General features: G+C 36.5%; 1 protein-coding gene across 7 annotated transcripts in view; it reads left to right on the top strand.

Annotated features, from left to right (window-relative positions):
- The window catches only part of NOX4 (NADPH oxidase 4), a 168,117-nt gene extending 148,531 nt beyond the window's left edge, over positions 1 to 19,586 (top strand). For all 7 annotated transcript variants that reach the window (XM_053925250.1, XM_053925246.1, XM_053925249.2 and 4 more), the window contains 4 exons: positions 301 to 409; positions 5,423 to 5,491; positions 6,869 to 6,969; positions 19,078 to 19,586. In XM_053925250.1, the coding sequence (XP_053781225.1) occupies positions 301 to 409; positions 5,423 to 5,491; positions 6,869 to 6,969; positions 19,078 to 19,198 (400 nt within the window). In that variant the 3' untranslated portion in view covers positions 19,199 to 19,586. The remainder of the gene's footprint in view (positions 1 to 300; positions 410 to 5,422; positions 5,492 to 6,868; positions 6,970 to 19,077) is intronic.
- The last annotated feature ends 788 nt before the right edge of the window (positions 19,587 to 20,374 follow it).

The following is a 20,374-nucleotide window of genomic DNA, read 5'->3' as shown; positions in this document are numbered from 1 at the left end:
AGTGGAGAGGACTTCTTTCTGAGACGCAGGGCTGAGATTATTCTGATCCAGGAGTTTAGTTTATTGCTTCCAACTGGGAATGAGTGATATGCATATAATATTCGTATGTTTTAAATTCATTTATGGAGAGCATTATGTTTTAAATTCATTTGGGAGTTATAGGGCTATGTCAGATGCTTGAATGTAAATGACTGGTTTTTCTATTGGTTCCTTACTAATGAAAAGCAAATGTTCAAAGGTACAGGAACTCTTAACATTTTCTGCCACCCTAATCACTATCGTGTTATTTTAATTTTAAAGGGATGACTGGAAACAATACAAGCTTAGAAGACTGTATTTTATTTGGGTGTGCAGAGACATCCAATCCTTCTGTTGGTTTGCAGACTTACTCTGTGTATTGCACAATAAGGTAAAATTAGGTTTGTTCTCAACTTTATGGTTTGTAACTTTAAAAACACGTACTGTCTTTCAAATCACTAAAGTACTAAATGTTTTCTATAGAAAAACAAATCCAAAATTATGTAGATAAAGAGTAAGGAGGAAAGATCCTTTAAACTTCAAAAAGCAGAGATGACATTTGTTAATTGGTACACATCTTTTTAAATATTGATATCTGTGATTATATGTATCTGTGATTATCTGTGATTATGTGTTTTAATATGGAAATGCTGATTTATATGTTCTAACATAGAATATTTTAACACAGAAATGCATGCATGTTCTAATGATGTGTACATATACATGTATATGTGTTTGCAAATGTTTGCATATGGGGTGGTGAGGGAAGGCAGATGAAGGGAAATATCAGCAGACAATTGATACTACACTTTCCATCTTTAGTTCTAATAGCTCTTACCCCTTATCTCCACCTTTAATATTCCAAATAGACCATCATAAGACTTTTGGCACACTATGCAGAATTTCAAAAAGCCCAAATTCTGTTTTATTTCTTACAAAGATGAAAGCAGGCATTTTTCATCTGCCCTATTTGCAACCTTTTATTTCTCTACTAATATGTCTATCTTTATTTTTTTAAGTTGTATAAGTAATACACATCTTTTTTGCATCTTTGATGTAAATTTTTTTAATAATTCAAATAAAGCAAGATCTTCCCTTACTACTTTCCCCACCCAATCTATGTAACAAGAGGTAACCCATGAGGGCTCCATAGATTCTAGCGTACTGTTCGTATTGTTCTGAAAGTTGCTTTCTTTCTTAAACTTATGACTGTGTCTTGAACACTGCTGGTAGTGGTACATACAGAATTACCTCATTCTTTTTACTGCTGTAGAGAATTTCATAGTATGAATGGATCTAGTTTATTGAACCATTCCCTCATGATGGATAATTACATTTTTATTACAAAGAGCACTACGGTGAATAGCATGCATGCCATTTTGTACAGATATTTATTCAGTCATTCTATCACTCATCAAATATTTACTAACTGCCTTATATAACTTAGAAACTGTTCTAGGACATAGAGCTAAATTGGAGATCAAAATAAAAACAAGTTTCTGATTTCATGTGATTTACACTCTAAGTAGAGAAGATAGACAATAAACCAATGAATCAATGGGATGTCTGGTTCTGATTAGAACACAGAAGAAATAGAAAGTGGGGTGAAGCAGCAAAGAATAAGTGATGGAGGACAAACTAATGTGTATTGTGTATTTGGAAATGCCCACCAAAAGTGGTATCTGAGCAGAGACCCCAGAAAATGAGCAAGGCAGATATCTTGGGGGAATATTTTTAAGGCAGAGAGGCCCAACTTTACAGGCAAGTGCTCTGATGCAATAGTACTAGATTGGAGGAAGATAAAAGAGAGCTGTTGGGCAAATCAGAGTAAGCAAGAGGGAAAAATGTGGGAAAAACATTCAGAGAGGGTGTGTGTGTGTGTGTGTGTGTGTGTTTTGGAAGGTGGAGGGAGGGCAGATTACATAAAGCCTTTGGATTTTATGCAAAAAGAGATGAGTTCTGGAAATGTACCCGTAATAATTGAAAGCAGTGACTTGAACAGATGTTTGTACTCCAGTGGTCACAGCAGCATTTTTCACAATAGCCGAAAGATGGAAACAATGCAAATGTCTACACATGGATGAATGGATAGAGAAAATGTAGCCTATACATGTAATGGGATATTATTCAGCCTTAAAAGAATGAAATTCTGAGGCATGTTACAACATGGGTGGACCTTGAAAACATTATGCTGAGTGAATTAGTTCAGACATAGAAGGACAATTATTACCTGATTCTACTTAATATGAGATACCTAGAGCAGTCAATTTCATAGAAGGCTGGTTGCCCTGGTCTGAGAGGGAGAGGAAATTGGCACTTATTGGTTATGGATACAGAGTTTCTGTTTGAGAAGATAAAAAGTTCTGGAGAGGGATGGTGTTAATGGTTGCCCATCCATATAAATGTATTTAATGCTACTGAACTAACTATATAACTATATACATAAATGTGGTTAAAATGGTAAGTTTATATTATGTATTTTTTACCACAATAAAAAAATAGTTTCCTGGGACCCTCCAGGGACCTGCTGAATCAGGAGGGAAAATAGAGGAATGAGTAGCTACTGAAAGGATGTGAACAAGACCAATCTGACTGTAGATCATCTTGGGAAAGATGAAAATGCCAAGCCCTGGGATACTGCAGTTTCTACAAGAGCAAAAGATGAGTAATGGCTAACGAAGGAGACTGGTCAGAGTGATGAATGAGGTAGTAGCAAAACAGAACGGGAGTTCTGTCTTTGAAGCTAAGGGAGAAAAAAATTGTTAGGAAGAGCAAAGTCACCACTCTCTAATTTGTGAATATTTTTTTCTGGGCCGATGCCAGAGACTAGACTTTCTGAGTTGGAGGTTGTGTCCAAACCTAACTTTTTAAATTATGCTGACAAACCTCCCCCAGAAGAGAGTAAAACAGTTTACATTTGTATCAAAGAATATGAGAGAGATTTATTCCATTAGTTTGATCTCTGTATCTATGAGTCTGTTTCTGTTTTGTTCATTTATTTTGTTCTTTAGATTCCACGCATAAATGAAATCATATGGTATTTGTCTTTCTCTGTTGTACTTATTTTGCTTAACATAATACCCTCTAGATTTATAAATGTAGTCACAAATAGTAAGATTTCATTTTTTATGGCCAAGTAATATTCCCATTGCCTATGTCTATCACATCTTTTTTATCCAGTTGTCTACCTGTGAGCACTTAGGTTGCTTCCGTATCTTGGCTATTGTAAATAATGTTGAAATTAACATGGGTATGCATTATTTTTAAGTTAGTATCTAACCACCATGTTGTACACCTGAAATGGATATAAAATAATTTTGAATGTCAATTGTAATTGAAAAATAAAAAAATTAGTATTTTGAATGAACTAGTCCATACTTTCTGAGATGAATTCCTAACCCAGATACCTTTAAGACATATTGGATGGCATTCTGTATTTTGCTTATGTAATTAGTTACTAAATATAATTGTAATATCAATATTTAAAGTTTTTATTGTCAGTAATTTGGAAGATTACTTTTAACTTGAAAATTAAATTAGATGTTTTAACCTAAAAGTAAGAAAATGTACATCTTTTAATCTTCCAAAGGCGAGTTCTTTCACGTCATTGTAGAATGCCTGGGACGTACCTGTCTAGCTGCCCTAGCCGCCCAGTCTTGCTGTCAGACTTTCTGCAATGTTGCACCTCGGGTGGTCTTTCTTGGCCAGATTGTCCAATCTGGTGAGCTGAGAAAAGCGTGCAGTGCCAGATGTCAGGTGATTTGGTACCAGCTCTGCCACTAACTAACTATATCACTTGCTTCAAGTCACTTCACCTTTATAAATCACATTGAGAAAATCAAAAAGAGGAACCAGGACTACATCAAGCATTTGGAGTCTCTACCGCATACTGACTCTAAGACCTTGGATAAATCACGTAACCTTTATAAACCTTATTTACATTTCCAATTTGTAAATGAAGATAACAGCAGTTAAACCCTGATGTGAGATTTATCTTTAACATATCTAAAGAATCTATCATATTGAGCCCTGGCTGGTGTGGCTCAGTAGATTGAGTGCCAGCCTGTGAACCAAAGGGTCACCAGTTCAATTTCCAGTCTAGGGCACATGCCTGGCTTGTGGACCAGGTCCCCGGTGGGGGGCGTATGAGAGGCAAACACATGTTGATGTTTCTCTCCCTCTCTTTCTTCCTCCCTTCCCCTCTCTAAGAATAAATAAATAAAATCTTTAAAAAAATGAAGAATCTGTCATGTTGCAAGTATATAATAAATGATTGCTATAATTTATATGAAGTGATATGTAAAATTCCTTTCAAGTGTTACATTCTGTTATTTTTTATTTGTGAGGAAAATAAGAAAGAGTGACAGGCAGGAGAAACAAAAATGAAATACATAATCCTTGTGCGTGATGTTGTAGTCCTGTCTATTTGCAAGACTGTCGATTCATGTATTTGCTCCCTGGACTTGAAGAAAATCATTCCTTTCTTATGTTTTATTACTTATCTTGTGTGAGAGATAAGTTGAAATGGAGACATTGAAGTCATTAAGAACATCATTTAAATTCGTATAGTTCTTTCTGGGCACTGCAGGCACCAAACCCCAGTTACCAAGGTAGGAGTCATAGAACAGCATCCTGGGAGGCTTTTAAGACAAGAATCAACACCGAGTATGTATTGCATGAGATGTCACCCATTGCTGGACCTAGAAATCCCTCAGTTTCTACCCAGTTAAAATTCGTGAATCCTGATTCAGTTCAGAAAGGGCCTTAAAATGAATTTAGTATTCGGATATAACTTGAGGCATTTATTGGATGGGATATGATTCATGATGATATTTTAAGAATATTATGGGTACTGATAATCATCTTACCACTTTTAAGGTAAAAAAATATTTCATGAGGATTTTAATATTCAGAGTTGCCACCTGTCAGAAAATGTATAATTTTAGATATGGAAGAGATCTGTGAGAATATCCTTTAACCATATCATTGTCTTGGTGAAGAAACTGAAGCCAAGAGAAGTTGAATAACTTGCTAGAAATCTCTGGCCCAGGCAGTCATGGCAATAGGCAGAGGTCTCTCAGTTACTTCCCAAGTGCCCTTCCATGGCCAAGGGTGCCAGAGGGCGAGGAAACACGAATCACTCCCTGTCTGCAAAACTGCTTCTTTTGCATTCCTAAAACATCTACTTGAGTCCTAATATATGAGTTTTTAAAAAATCATTACTTTCACACTATACATACATACATACATATATAAATATATATACACACATTTGCTTGTAGATATTGACTGCGATTAGGCAAAGTACATCTTAACAAATTCTAGAATCACATGTGTTAGAATAGGAGGAAGTCTGAGTATACAGAAATAACTTTAATGTCTGTTTACTTTTATGTCCTCTCAGTTTTGGCAAGAGAACAGACCAGATTATGTCAACATCCAGCTGTACCTCAGTCAAACAGATGGGATACAGGTATGTGGCTGGATGTTACTGTAAATTAGACAAGCCTCTTGATAATAGGAAATTGACTGTAAGGGCCGGGCCGTGCTGGAAGAAAAGTTCTGCAGGTGGTTTGAAGAGGTTTTGCACAGGAAGGCCTCCTGGAATGTGTCCAGAAAACTCAGGGCTTGTCCTTGAAGTTGACCATATTATGCCTTTTTTTGTCCTCTTCACGGGCTGCTGGAGCAGACTTTTGAGTTCATCTCTGTCCTCTTCACTGTTGCCTCAAGTTCTTTACCTACAGAGATCAGACCATAAGTGAACAGTCTTGGGACTATGAACACTGAGAGGAGGTTTTATATGAAAGAAAAATTAAGATCATCCACAGTAAACCTTATTTATATTCAAGGGAAACAACAAAATAGTAATAGCCATCATCCATTAGTTATTCACTGTGCTAGACACTGCACTAAGCAATCACATATGTAAGCATGTAATTCCAGCAGATTCAAGAGGTAGAAGATAGTCCTATTCCTAAATTACAGGTGGAGAAGCTGATATTTTAGACAACACTGAAGAGCTGCATGAGTATATGAACCTGGGCATGAATGTTTTCACAAGTTTTATTTTAGTATTTTCTATCATCATTTTCTGTAATAACTTTGAATACAAAATATGAGTGCTTGTCAGTTACTTTAAAACTAATCTAACCCTATTTTTCCTAGTCAGAACTCTTCCCTACTTGGGATGTAAATATATTTTGTTTTACTTCTCTAATGCAGCAAATCAGTGCCATTGCTTCCCATGGTATTGCTGGAATTCAGGTTCAGAGCATAGATTGCATTTGGGTCTCAGAGCATCTGCCTGAGACTCAGACGCTCTCTCTCTTCTCACTCTACTCTGTCTCCAGGTCTCATATTCTGTTCTTTACAAACAGCAGTTCTTTGGAGTTATTTGTTTATAGAGCCAAGATTTAGAGTTCTTCTGTCTTACGCTTTCTTGTCTAAGATCATTTCCCCAAATTTATGATTACAATTTGTAGTAACTTATCCATATAATGGGTCAAATATGACAACTGTATTTGCAATGCAAAAACAATGCATTGAAGTTTATGTACCGAGGCCTTTTTGAGAGTAGCTAATTAGACTTCATTCTTCAACATTGCAGTTGTTTAAAAATGAAGCGAATCAGCCATTTGTAGTAACGGCATTTAAGAAGAGAATGGATTTTAAAGGAAAAGAGGAAGGAAATGATGTTCTGACTGTACTTAATAGGTTGCCATTTGATACTTACATTCTTTATATCACAGCAATTTGGTAGGAAGCCACAGCACCAGCAAAAACGATGTTAGAGAAATGGGGAATTTGCCAACACCATGTCATATAAAATATAATGCTTTCTTTGCGGCAGAAAATGATAGGAGAAAAATATCAAGCACTGAATTCAAGACTTTATATTGGACGTCCTCAGTGGAAGCTTCTGTTTGATGAAATAGCAAAATTTAACAGAGGGTAAGTACCATTCTTCAGAAAATTTGACATGTGGTTAATGATCAAATTGAAATATTACCAAGTTATGACGTGAAGTTTTTAAAGATGAGTTAATAATGGGTTTACAAATTAGAAAGCCACTTAAACACTCAATTATCACTATTAAAGGAGGAAGCGAGTCAGAGACTACTTGTGCGTAATGCCGAGTTATTAAAATTTGGCTTAGAAATAGGGTATAAATTATTTACGAACTAGACTCTTCTACCTACTTTTAAGTTTGCGTAGACCCGTGTAAAAATGAGTGCTGCTCATTCCCACGGCATGTATCAGGTGACACTAGAAAAGCTTTCAAAATCCCTTTTCTCACTTCACTCTGTCTCCAGGTCTCAAATTCTGTTGGCAAACAAGGGAGCGCTACAAATAATTTTAACATTACATGCATTGGTTTTTGTACCTTTTCTTACCAGAACGAATACAATTTTTGAAACTTGAAGTTATTTCTCTTCTCTTGTCAGGAATATTTTTAAACATTTTTTTTCTTGAAAGCAATAATTCTAAAGTAATTTAACATTATGGACTATGCATCTGTGATCTGAACAGACCACTCCTGAAAGAAAGCATTCACTTCAGGGCATAGGACAGACCACCCTTCGCCTGCTATAAACTTCATATGGTGCGAGGCAATCGTCTACAAAAATGTAAAAGCATCTTGAAAACCACATACCCACTCTCACATCTTAAATTTGGCATTGAAATAGGTTCATCATATGGTTAAATAGTTGCAGATGCTGGCATTTTAAAATTAATATAATTATTTTAAACATATCTACTGGAATCTAAACATCAGTTTCTTGGTATCAATCCCATATATTATAAATACACAAACAAGCTTTCATTAGCAGTTGGAATTATACACAATTTTTTTTTCTACTTGAACTTTCATTTCTATCCTGATTAATTTGCAAAATTTCATAAAATTCCATATATTTTTATATTTGAACTAATTATATTTTTGTTTCTGACCTACACATTTTTGCAACAAGAATGTTCGTAATTTTTAAAATTTCCTGTGACCCTAAAGTGCTACTGTCAATTTTTTCTTCTGGATTGAGTTATCATTGTAACCATTAGTATATATTTGATTAATTCATAATTTAAAAACTATATTTGATAAATATAAAAATGATATTTGATTATAAATGAATGAGACAGCTTCTGAGAAAAATATTTTTTTAATCTCAATTCATGAATTCATGAATCAAGATGTCTTAAAAGAATCACTGATTCTTCATGGCCCTTGGCTCCACCTTCAGAGGTTTTGTTTTGGGAAGCATGGTGTGGAGCCCCAGAAACAAAATTTAAATAGGAATATATACTCATGTAATTCAGATTTCAGCCATGGTTGAAGCCATTTCTGTATTCCCTCCCCTTGAGAACGTAGTTTGGGGTTGAAGAGGGAAGCATTCTTTAGAAAGTGGAGGTCCTTTGTAACATGCAGGGCCCCAGTTAAAGCGGACCTATAGAATAGAAGAAGTCAACCCAGCTTGGGTATCTTCTTTCCAGTCTTTTCCCAGTACATCCACCTTCTATGCGATCATCTTGTCATACTCACCTGGGTCTTTCTGTGCACCACAGACAGTTCATTCCTTGTTAGTGACATTTAACTGACCTCTGACAAGCATTCTTTTATTACTTTTCATAGTATACTGCTGAAAACTTTGAAAGTTTTGCTTGCTTCCTTCCTCTTTTCCTCTCTCTCTCTCTTCTCTCTCTCTCTTCATTCTTAAATCAAACCTCAAAACAGTAGAGGATCATTTGCAGGAAATTAGACTGGAATTATTGGTTTCTTTGATTACTTATTAAGAATTCTTATTTGTTATACTGTTCCTGATTGAGAAGAATTTTGTCTGTTTATTTGGTTTTTCATTTTCCTGAAACAACAGCAAGCTGGTTTAAGATGCGCAGATGTGCACCACCTACTGTTCACATTGTGTACAACACTTTCACTTTCTGTATTTGCTCAGGTCTGGCACCTGAAATGCATTATTTTAAAAGGATTTTTATGTAGCATAGTTTAGAAAAAAATGAATCAACATTTTGTTTGTTTTGTTTCTGAATGTTTATTTTTCTCATTACTATTTACACCCTTCATACCCTCCACCACCCAAGAATCACCACACTGTTGTCCAGGTCCATGCATCCTTTTTCCTTTTGCTCAATCCCTCCCCCGACTAAATTCCCCCTCCCGTTAGCTGTTATCCTGCTCTCTATCTATGGGCCTGTCTCTGTTTTCCTTGTTAGTTCAGTGTGTTCATTAGATTCCACATATGAGTGAAATCATATGGTAGTTGTCTTTCTCTGACTGGCTTATTACACTTAGCATAGTGTTCTGCAGGTTCATCCATACTGTTGCAAAGGGTAAAAAAAAGGTTTTTTTACAGCTGAGTAGTATTTCACTGTGTAAATGTTCCATAGTTGTTTTGTCCACTCACCTATTGATGGACACTTGGGCTGCTTTGAAATCTTAGCGATTGTAAATAACACTGCTATGAACATGGGGGTGCATAAATTCTTTTCAATTGGTGTTTTGGGTTCCTTCAGGTATATTTCCACAAGTGGGATCGCTGGGTCAAAAGGCAGACCCATTTTTAACTTTTGAAGTATATCCATACTGCTTTCCATAGTGGCTGCCCCAATCTGCATTCCCACGGCGAGTGCAAAAGTGTTCCCCTTTCTCGACATCCTCGCCAGCATCTATGGTTTGTTGATTTATTGATGATAGCCATTCTGACAGGTATGAGATAATATCTCATTATGGTTTTAATTTGCATTTCTCTGATGATTAGTGACGTTGAGAATATTTTCATATGTCTATTGGCCATCTGTATGTCCTCTTTGGAGAAGTATCTGTTCAAGTCCTTTGCCTACTTTTTAAATTGAGTTGTTTTTTTTCTTTTATGGTGTTGAGTTTTGTAAGTTCTTTATAAATTGTGGGTATTAACTCCTTACCAGATATATTGGCAAATATGTTCTCCCATCCTGTGGGTTGTCTTTTCATTTTGTTGATGTTTTCCTTTGATGTGCAGAAACTTTTTAGTTTGATGTAGACCCATTTGTTTATGTATTCATTTTTTTTGTTTCCCCTGTCTGGAGAGATATATCCTATTACCATATTTTTGAACTGTAAGATGCACTTCCCCCCTAAATTTGGGAGGAAAATGGGGATGCATCTTATAGTCCGAATGTAGCTTACTTGCCTTGCTGGGGGGCGGGGGGGTGGTGGAGCAGGGTCACAGGAGGCAGGGGCAGGGTCGCTGCTGCAGGAAGCTGGCTGCAGCAGGAGTGGGGCGATGCTGCGGGCCCTGGGCTGGGAGGAGGGGGTGTCCAGGTGGTGCGAAGCAAGGGAGGCAGCAGCAGAGTCCCACTGCCGCATACTACAGTGCTAGGGAGGAGGGTGCAGGCATGTCAGGAGAGGAAAGCCTGCAATGCCCGGATGGTGCCTCCATCACATGACTGGTGTGTCCCCCATTAACATTAATATAGGCAAATTCTACTGCAGGGTCACCTGTCAATGTGGCCCTGCAGTTGTTGCAAAACTACAACTCCCATCATGCTTGGACAGGTTGGGATGATGGGAGCTGTAATTTGGCAACAGCTGCAGAGCCACACAGGTTGTGCAAAACTGCTGTCCCCATACAAGAGTGCTGCACAACCTGTGGCCCTCCAGCAGCAGATCCCCCCACAACAGCGTCAGCAGCAGATCCCCCCACAACAGTGTCAGCAGCAGATCCCCCCATAACAGCGTCAGCAGCAGATCCCCCCATAACAGTGTCAGCAGCAGATCCCCCCATAACAGCGTCAGCAGCAGATCCCCCCACAACAGTGTCAGCAGCAGATCCCCCCATAACAGCGTCAGCAGCAGATCCCCCCATAACAGTGTCAGCAGCAGATCCCCCCATAACAGTGTCAGCAGCAGATCCCCCCATAACAGTGTCAGCAGCAGATCTCCCCCATAACAGTGCGTCATCCACTGACGTTCTCAGCTACAGCGCCCCCATAGCTACGCAGGACACAGTGCAGATAGTTCTGTCATTACTGTACTTTGTTGTAGAAGATACGATAGCGTACTGTAGTCTCCTGCTGAATCTACCGTAATTGTGGAAAGATGTCAAAGTGGAAAAGGATTTCTGCTTTAAAGGATGTTATTAAATATTTTACCACATTTTTTGCTTCAAATTTTTTTTCCTATTTTCCTCCTCTAAGACCTAGGTGTATCTTATAGTCCAGCGTGTCTTATAGTCCAAAAAATATGGTAAATACTGCTATGAGAAATGTCCAAGATTTACAGCTTTGTTTTCTTCTAGAATTTTTATGGTTTAGGATTTAATATTTGTCTTTAATCCATTTTGAATTTATTCTTGTGTGTGGTGTAAGAAGGTGGTCTAGTTTCATTTTAAGGCTGCATTAACTAGAAAAGGGTGCCATTTAAACAGAAGGGTTCATTTTAGATGTATTATTTTGGTTAACCTCTTGTACATAAATATACAATGTGATGATTGATGGGGGAGGAGAGTAGGTAGAAGAGGGCATAGGGAAGTTAAAGGGCAATGGAAAAATACAATAAAAATGAACTATTAAAAAAGAATATAATATAGAGATAGAAATAGAGAATAAAGACATAAATTAAATTATTTTTTTCATTTTTTTCATTTTTTATTGTTATTCTATTACAGTTGTCCCAATTTTTTCCTCTTTGCCCTTCTCCACCCATCCTACTCCTGCTCTCACAGTCAATTTCCACACTGTTGTCCATGTGCGTGGGTCATGTTCCTACATGTTCATTGTCTAGTCCCTTCCCCTACTTTCCACTGTTACCCCCTCCCCCATCCTCTCTGGTCACTGTCAGTCTCTTCCATGTTTCCATGCCTGTGTTTCTATTTTGTTCATTAGATTCCTCTTATACGTGAGCTTGTATGGTATCTGTCTTTTACCAACTGGCTTATTTCACTTAGCATAATAGTTTCCAGTTCCATCCATGCTGTCATGAAAGGTAGGAGCTCCTTTCTCTCTGCTGCATAGAATTCCACTGTGTGAATGTACCACAGTTTTTTGATCCACTCATTTACTGATGGGCACTTAGGCTGTTTCCAGTACTTGGCTATTGTAAATTGTGCTGCTATGAACACTGGGGTGCATAGGTTCTTTTGAATTGGTGTTTCAGGATTCTAGGGTATAATCCCAGCAGCAGAATTGCTGGGTCAAAAGGCAATTCCATATTTAGACTTTGGATACTCTGGTTTCTCTTCAGATGATATAAATCTTTCACCTTTTACATATTTAGATTTTGAGGAAATTCCATACTGTTTTTCACAGTGGCTGCACCAGTCTGCATTCCCACCAGCAGTGCTCTAAAGTTCCCTTTTCTCCACAGCCTCGCCAGCATTTGTTGTTTGTTGATTTATTAATGATGGCCATTCTGATAGGTGTGGGGTGATATTTCATTGCAGTTTTGATTTGCATTTCTCTCATGGTTAGTAATGTTGACCATCTTTTCATATGTCTATGGGCCATCTGTATGTCCTCCTTGCAGAAGTGTCTGTTCAGGTACTTTGCCCATATTTTAATTGAATTGTTTGTCTTCTTGGTGTTGAGTTTTATGATTTCTTCATATATTTTGGAGATCAAACCTTTGATGTATCATTGGCAAATATGTTCTCCCATGTGGTCATCTCCCTTTTGATTTTAATAATGGTTTCTTTAGCTGTGTAGAATTTGATGTAGTGATGATTGTTTATTTTTTCCTTTATTTACCTTGCTGTAGGAGATATATTGGCAAAAATACTGCTATATGGGGTATCTTAAATTTTACTGCTTATGTTTTCTTCTAGGACTTTTATGGCATCATGACTTATATTTAATTCTTTTATCCATTTTGAGCTTATTCTGCTGTATGGTGTAAGTGGTCTAGTTTCAGTTTTTGCATGTAGCAGTCCAGTTCTCCCAATACCATTTATTGAAGAAGCTACTGTTACTCCATTGTACGCTCATGCCCCCTTTCTCAAATATTAATTGACCATGGAGACGTGTATTTATTTCTGGGCTCTCTATTCTGTTCCATTGATCTGTGTGTCTGTTCTTATGCCAGTACCAGACAGTTTTGATTACAATGGCCTTTTAGTATAGTTTGACATCAGGTATTGTGAGTGATCCTTCCTACTTTGTTCTTCTTCCTCAAGATTGTTGATGCTATTTGGGATCTTTTTTGGTTCTACTTAATTTTTGAAATATTTATTCCAGATCTGTGAAATATGCCATTGGTATTTTAATAGGAATTGCATTGAATCCATAGATTGCTTTGGGTAGTATGGATGTTCTAATGATGTTGTCTTTCAATCCATGAACACGGTATATGCTTCCACTTATATGGATCTTCCTTAGTTTCTTTCTTCAGTGTTCTATAGTTTTCTGAGACAGATCTTTTTATCTCCTTGGTTGAATTTATTCCTAAGTACTTTATTTTTCTTGTTGTGATAGTAAATGTGAATTTTGTCCTAGTCTGTCTTTCTGATAGTTCAACGTTGGTATACAAAAGTGCCACCGATTTCTGAATATTGACTTTGTATCCAGTCACTTTCCCGAATTCATTTATTAGGTTGAGTAGTTTTTTGGTGGAGCCTATAGGGTTTTCTATGTACAATATCATGTGGCCTGTGAATAAGAACAGTTTTACTTCCTCCTTTCCAATTTGGATGCTTTTTTACTTCTTCTTGACTGATCACTGTGGCTAGGACTTCCAGTACTATGTTGAATAAGAGTAGTGAAAGCAAACACCCCTATCTTGTTCCTGATCTTTTAATTGTTATTCAATTCCAGTTGTATGCCTTTTCTCCCCATCCCTCCACCCCACCCCAGCCGAACCCCCCTCCCTCCCCCACCTCCACCCTCCCCCATGATTTTGTCCATGTGTCCTTTATAGTAGTTCCTGTAATCCTCTCTCCCCACTGTTCCCTCTTAAAGGAAACACTTTTAGTTTTTGCCCAATGAATATAATGCTGGCAGTAGGATTTTCACAAATGGCCTTTATTATGTTGAGGTATGCTCCCTCTATTCCCACTTTGCTGAATGTTTTTATCATAAGTAGATGCTGGATTTTATCAAATGCTTTTCTGCATCTACGATATGATCATGTGATTTTTGTCTTTCATTTTGTTTATGTGATGTATCACATTTAATGATTTGCGAATATTGTACCATCCTTGGATCCCTAGAATAAATCCCACTTGATAACAGCGTATGATCTCTTTAATGTATTGCTGGATCTGGTTAGCTAATATTTTGTTGAGGATTTTAGCATCTATGTTCACGAGATATGTTGGTCTGTAATATTCTCTCTTTGTTATGTATTTATCTGGTTTTGGAATTAGGATAATGCTGGCCTCATGAAAAAAGTTTGAAGTCTTCCCACCTCTTGAATTTTTTGGAATAGTTTGAGAAGGATAGGTGTTAGTTCTTCTTTGAATGATTGGTAAAATTCTGTGAAGCCATCTGGTCCAGGGCTTTTGTGTGCCAAGAGTTTTCTGGTTACTGCTTCAATTTCACTAGTTGTTGCCAATCTATTCACATTTTCTGTTTCTTCCTGATTGTTTTGGAAGTTTGTATGTTTCTAGACATTCATCCATTTTATCCAGGATGTCCAATTTCTCGGCATATAGTTGTTCATAGTAATTTCTTACAATCCTTTATATATCTGTGGTGTCAGTTGTTACTTCTCCCTTTCACTTCTGATTTTATTTACTTGGGTTCTCTCTTCTTTTTACTTGATGAGTCTGGTTAAATGTTTGTCAATTTTGTTTCTCTTTTCAAAGAACTAGCTCCTGGATTCTTTGATCATTTGAATTGTGTTTTTTGGTGGTTTTTTTTTTTTTTTTTTTTTTAGTGTCTATGTCATTTATTTCTGCTCTGATCTTGATTATTTCCTTCCTTCCTTCTACTTGGGCTTTGTTTGTAGTTGTTTTACCATCTTCTTAAGGTGAAATTTTAGGTCATTAATCTCAGACCCTTTTATTTTCTAATAAAAGTGTTTAATACTATAAATTTTCACCCTGACCCATGTGGCTTAGAAGGTTGGACTTGGTCCTGCAAAACAAAAGGTCATGGGTTCAATTCCCAGTCAGGGTACATGCCTGGGTTGTGGGTTTGGTCCCCAGTTGGGGTGTATAAGAGAGCCAACTGATTGATGTTTTTCTACCTTTTTCCCTGTCTTCCCTCCTCTCTAAAAATAAATAAATAAAATCTTCAAAAATTACTTGAAGTTTCCTTCTAAACACCGCTTTCTCTATATCTCACAATTTTTTGTTTTCACTTTTTAACTTTTAAAATATATTTTAATTTTCTGTGTGATTTATTCTTTTGCCAATTAGTTATTTAGAAGTATGTTGCTTAAGTTCCAAAGATTAGGATTTTACAGATTTTCTTGTTTTTAAAAATTGTTTATTAAATCTATTGTGGTGACATTGGTTAATAAAATTATACAGGTTTCAAATGTACAATTCTGTAAAGTATCATTTGTATATTCCATTATGTGTTCACCACCCAACATCTAAATCTTTTTGTTTCCATGTATTTGACCTCCTTTACCATTTATTTATTTTTAATTTTTTAAATTACTTTATTGTTGTTCAATTACAGTTGTCTGCATTTTCTCCCCACCAATCTCCTTTACCCTTTATTGCCCTCCATCCCGCTTGCTCTCTAGTGACCACTATACTGTTGTCTGTATCTATGAGATGTTTTTCATCTGCTTGTCTTGTTTGTTCATTTGTTGCTTTTAGTTTTAGATCCCACATATTGAGTGAAATCATGTGGTTCTTGACTTTTTCTGTCCGACTTATTTTGCTCAGCATGATATTCTCAATCTATTCATGTTATCACAAATGGTAGTATTTCATCTTTCCTACATAGTATTGGCTGAGTGGTGTTCAACAACATATATGGTCCACATATTCTTTATCCAATCATCTCTGAAGGACACGTCAATTGTTTCTGTGTCTTGGCCATTGTGAATAATGCTGCAGTGAACATATGGCTACACATATCTTTATGAATAAATATTTTCAAATTTTGGGCATAGATACCCACAAGAGGGGTTACTGGGACATATGGTAACTCTATTCTTACATTTTGAGGAACCTCCTTCCTGTTTTCCATCATTCACATTTCCTCCAATAGTGAATGAGGGTTCCTTTTTCTACACAACCTCTCCAACACTTGTTATTACTTGTTTTGTTGATAATAGCTATTCTAAGGTGTATGAGTAGTATCATTATAATTTTCTGTATTATATTTTTTCCATTATCATTTATTCCTCTTGTATCCCCCTGCATGCCCCCTGTGATCACCACACTGTTGTCCATGTCGTGAGTCCTTTTTCCTTTTGGCTCAATCCCTCCACTCTTTAACTCCCCCCATTATCTGTCATTCTATTTATTATCTACGAGTCTGTCTCTATTTTCCTTGTTAGTTCAGTTTGTTCATTAGATTCCACATATGAGTGAAATCATATGGTATTTGTCTTTCTCTGACTGGCTTATTTCACATAGCATGATGTTCTCCAGGTCCATCCATACTGTCACAAATGTAAAACTTCTTACTTTTTTATGGCCGAGTGGTATTCCATTTGATTTGCATTTCCCTAATGGTTAGTGAAGTTGAACATCTTTTCATATACCTATGGGCCATTTGTATGTCACCTTGGAAGAAGTGCTTTTTGTTCTTGGTTTCTAGTTAAATTGGGTTTTGTTAAGAAACCATAATTTTTGTGATTGCAATTCTTTAAAATTTATTGAGACCTGTTTTATTGCCCAGAATGTGGTCTGCCCTGATGAATGTTCCACATACATTAAAAAATAATTTGTATTCCATTGTTTTGGAATAGAGCTCTCTATAAATATCAATTAGTTTCGGCTCTTTGATGGTGGTATTCAAGTTTCAATACACTTACTGATTTTCTGTCTACTTGTTCTATCAATTACTGGGATAAGGTTGTTGAAATCATCAACTATAGTCCTAGCCGTATATCTCTTTACAGTCCTATCAGGTTTTGTTTCATGTATATTGGAGTTTTTTTCATTGTAGGGTTTAGTTGTAGTGTTTAAACAATTACATTATGTTTTATTATTACATTTTATTCATTGCAAAATATATTACATTTTATTATTACAGTACACAGAATAAAAAATATTGTTGATTATTTCCCCAGATTTATGAAGATATAATTGGCATAAAACTGTGTAAGTTTAACATGTACAATGTAATGATTTGGTATGTGTTTGTATTACAAAATGACTACTACACTAAGAATAGTTAATGCACCTTCACCTCACATAATTACAGTATTTTTTACAGTGAGAACGTTTGAGATCTAATCTGTTACAAAGGCAAAATTCAATAAGCAAATTTGAATATCTGCCTAATCGGCTTCACTCAATGACTCCGGGAACTGGGACTGCGTCACATCTGGCAAATAGCAAGGAGGCCCAAGAAGCTGTACAAAATGGAAGGCTTCTACAGGCAGAAAGGGGCAGTGGGAAAAGAAGTTTCTAGCAAAGAGTGGGTTATTTCAGGCAAGGCCACCTTTCTTTGGGGAAGGTCAGCTGTCGCCAAATAAGGTGGTACCTTTCTAGATTGCTGCCCATTGCCCGTGGATTATGTATAAATCTTATCATTCTGGCTTGTGGGAATATGGATTATTCACAAGCTTGTGCAAACTCTGCACTGTGTCTGACTTACTGCCCCTGATAGTTCCTTTCTGAGATTCACGTGGCTTCTTTTCTCACATGAGCAAATCAGTACTCAGCCCAAGACTTAAGGTTACTCCTCTCTAGCTCTCAGAGCTTCTTTCTGTAGATGTATCTTCCCTACCGTAGTTTTCTCTGCAAATTCTAGCTGCTTTGGCCTCCACAAATTTTTTTCTTTGTCTCCTCAACTCAGTGAGACCACTAACCAGTGCGGCAGCCAGTAGCTTGTCTCCAGGCAATAAGCAAAGACAACTGCCGACTCACCTTGTTTGTCCTTTCTCAGGGATCACTGTTATCTTCTGCCTGTTGTCCAGTGTCTGAAAATACTTGTTTTATACTTTTTTCTAGTTTTTTAATGCCAGAGGGTAAATCTAGTCCTCATTACTCAATCATAACTGCCAATGAAAGTTTTATTTTCATAGTTCTTTGATTTATTTTTCAAGATGAAAAGTTTTAATAAAACCATTTTTCAGTATTTGTTATAAATTTAAATGGATTCACTATCTTTTTTTCAGCAATTATTTTCAGACATTGGGGACATAACTGTAATTTGTCTAAGATATATGAATTGTTAATCATTTTGATATCCTAGGAAGAATTCCAACAAATCAACGAACTTGGAGGAAGATTATTATAAAATATTTGTCATTTCCTGAGATTTATTTAGACTATGTACTTAGTCTATATGTATAATTTATCTACTAAAATTTTATGTTAGCAAATAAAACCCGCTTGGTGTTTGTTACAATTATTGCTGTGCATAAATGGAAAAGAACATGTATCCAGATTGAGAAGCTTTTTATTTCAATGTGGATGCAAATTAGTCATTTAAATGTATCCTTTCGAGTTGGTAGTAGCTTCTCTTTCTCGTCTCGTGTTCATCATGGCTCATGCACATTCACGGCCTCTGCAGGGGAGAGTGTCTGGAAAACAGCGATAGGGGAATACTGACGTGATCTAGTGTGGACGGACGTCTGTCAACTGCTGCTCTGGATTTAGTCTCTGGTGTCACTAATGGCATGTAATGAAAGGCTAAGGCAGACTCTTCACTCTTTGTCTGGTAATAAGCAAGTATGTGCTCCTAGTTACATTCTCTGAATTATCCGAATTCTAGTATGAAAAGGAAGAGGTGAATAAAATACCTTCTGGGTGATCATTTCCATTTGGAAAGAATTGAACAATTATTTTCAATAGGCCAAAATTATTTTAAATTATTTTAATAGCAAGAAATTAACATTCTTAAGTACCTTACACATGCTCATAGAGCATACTTCTTGTCATGTTCTGCCAAATTTTCCACCTGATTTTCCATTTTCTTCTTCTCCCTTCCCAGGAAAACAGTTGGTGTTTTTTGCTGTGGACCCAGATCAATTTCTAAGACTCTTCATAAACTGAGTAACCAAAGCAACTCATATGGGACAAGATTTGAATACAATAAAGAATCTTTCAGCTGAGAATTTTCGCCATAAACCAGGACTCTAAAGAAGGAATGAGTGCAATTTCTAAGACTTTGAAATTCAAACAGCCATGTCATTCCAAAGAGTAGCAAGGCTTCCTTATTTATGATTATTTAAAGTAGAAATGCAGAGAAGTGGCCAGATGACAGGTCACATTACATGTTTAATCTGCAAACCAAAGAGGCCCTTTGATGTGATTATTCACTTTTCAGCGCTAGAATTAAAACCATTAGATGTGCGCTGTTGATTTTTGTGGCAGATTCAGGAACTCCCCAGTGAGGAGCCACACTTGCTCACTGTGAGGCTGATAGCCTTGGTCCTCTTTAAATTGTTTTTGGTTGAACAAATGCAAGATTGAACAAAATTAAAAATTCATTGAAACTGAGGTTACATTTTCTACATAAGTGTAAACAGAGTTGATTTGGAAGAGCTCCAGGCAAATATATTATATGTTTGAAGATACAGCACAGGACTCTGTATTGATACGGGTACTTTGTGTCAATGTCTAATCTTGCTCACTACTGATTCTAATACCTCTACTTGATGTCTGTAGACTTCATGTTGAATGAATCTTTTACAGTTGTTGATATAGTATCTATTTTTATATATTCCTCTCTTTTTTCCCCCCTCTGTCTAGGGAAATCTTTCCTCCCTTGGCATGCATTAAGCACAATGATTTAATCAGTCATTTTCACCCTCAATTTATTTAATCAATTACTGTTGCATAGTAATGAAGAAATATTATTGCTATAAATTATAAAGGGATATATAGACTAATAAGGTTTTTTTTCCCATTTAGCATTGTGATCTCTATTATTTTTATTTACTTTTTTATCCAGAATAGTTTGTCTTAATTTTTAGCTTCTTAAGGTACTTAGTTTAATTTGCACTTGGAGACCAAAGCTCAGCATCTGTCTGTGGTCACTCAGACAGATAGAAGATGTTGGAGACATTGAAAGTGTACTCACATGTCTAACAGAAAATCTGTATTTTGCTTCCTACACAAGATGAAGTACTTCACTAGTTATTCATTTCAAAGTTCAGAATCAAGCATGTTATTGCTGCACTACCTTGTGTTCAGGTTCTCAATAGAGAATTTAAAGTCATTGTTAGCATTTCTCTATGTTAACCTATCGCTTCATGTCCCTGGCCAGTATAGTCTGGGCTCACAGG

Source organism: Desmodus rotundus, chromosome 5 (genome assembly GCF_022682495.2).
Source record: "Desmodus rotundus isolate HL8 chromosome 5, HLdesRot8A.1, whole genome shotgun sequence".
Taxonomy (NCBI): domain Eukaryota; kingdom Metazoa; phylum Chordata; class Mammalia; order Chiroptera; family Phyllostomidae; genus Desmodus; species Desmodus rotundus.
The sequence above is the reverse complement of the archived record's forward strand: the minus strand, read 5'-3'. Positions and strand labels throughout refer to the sequence as shown.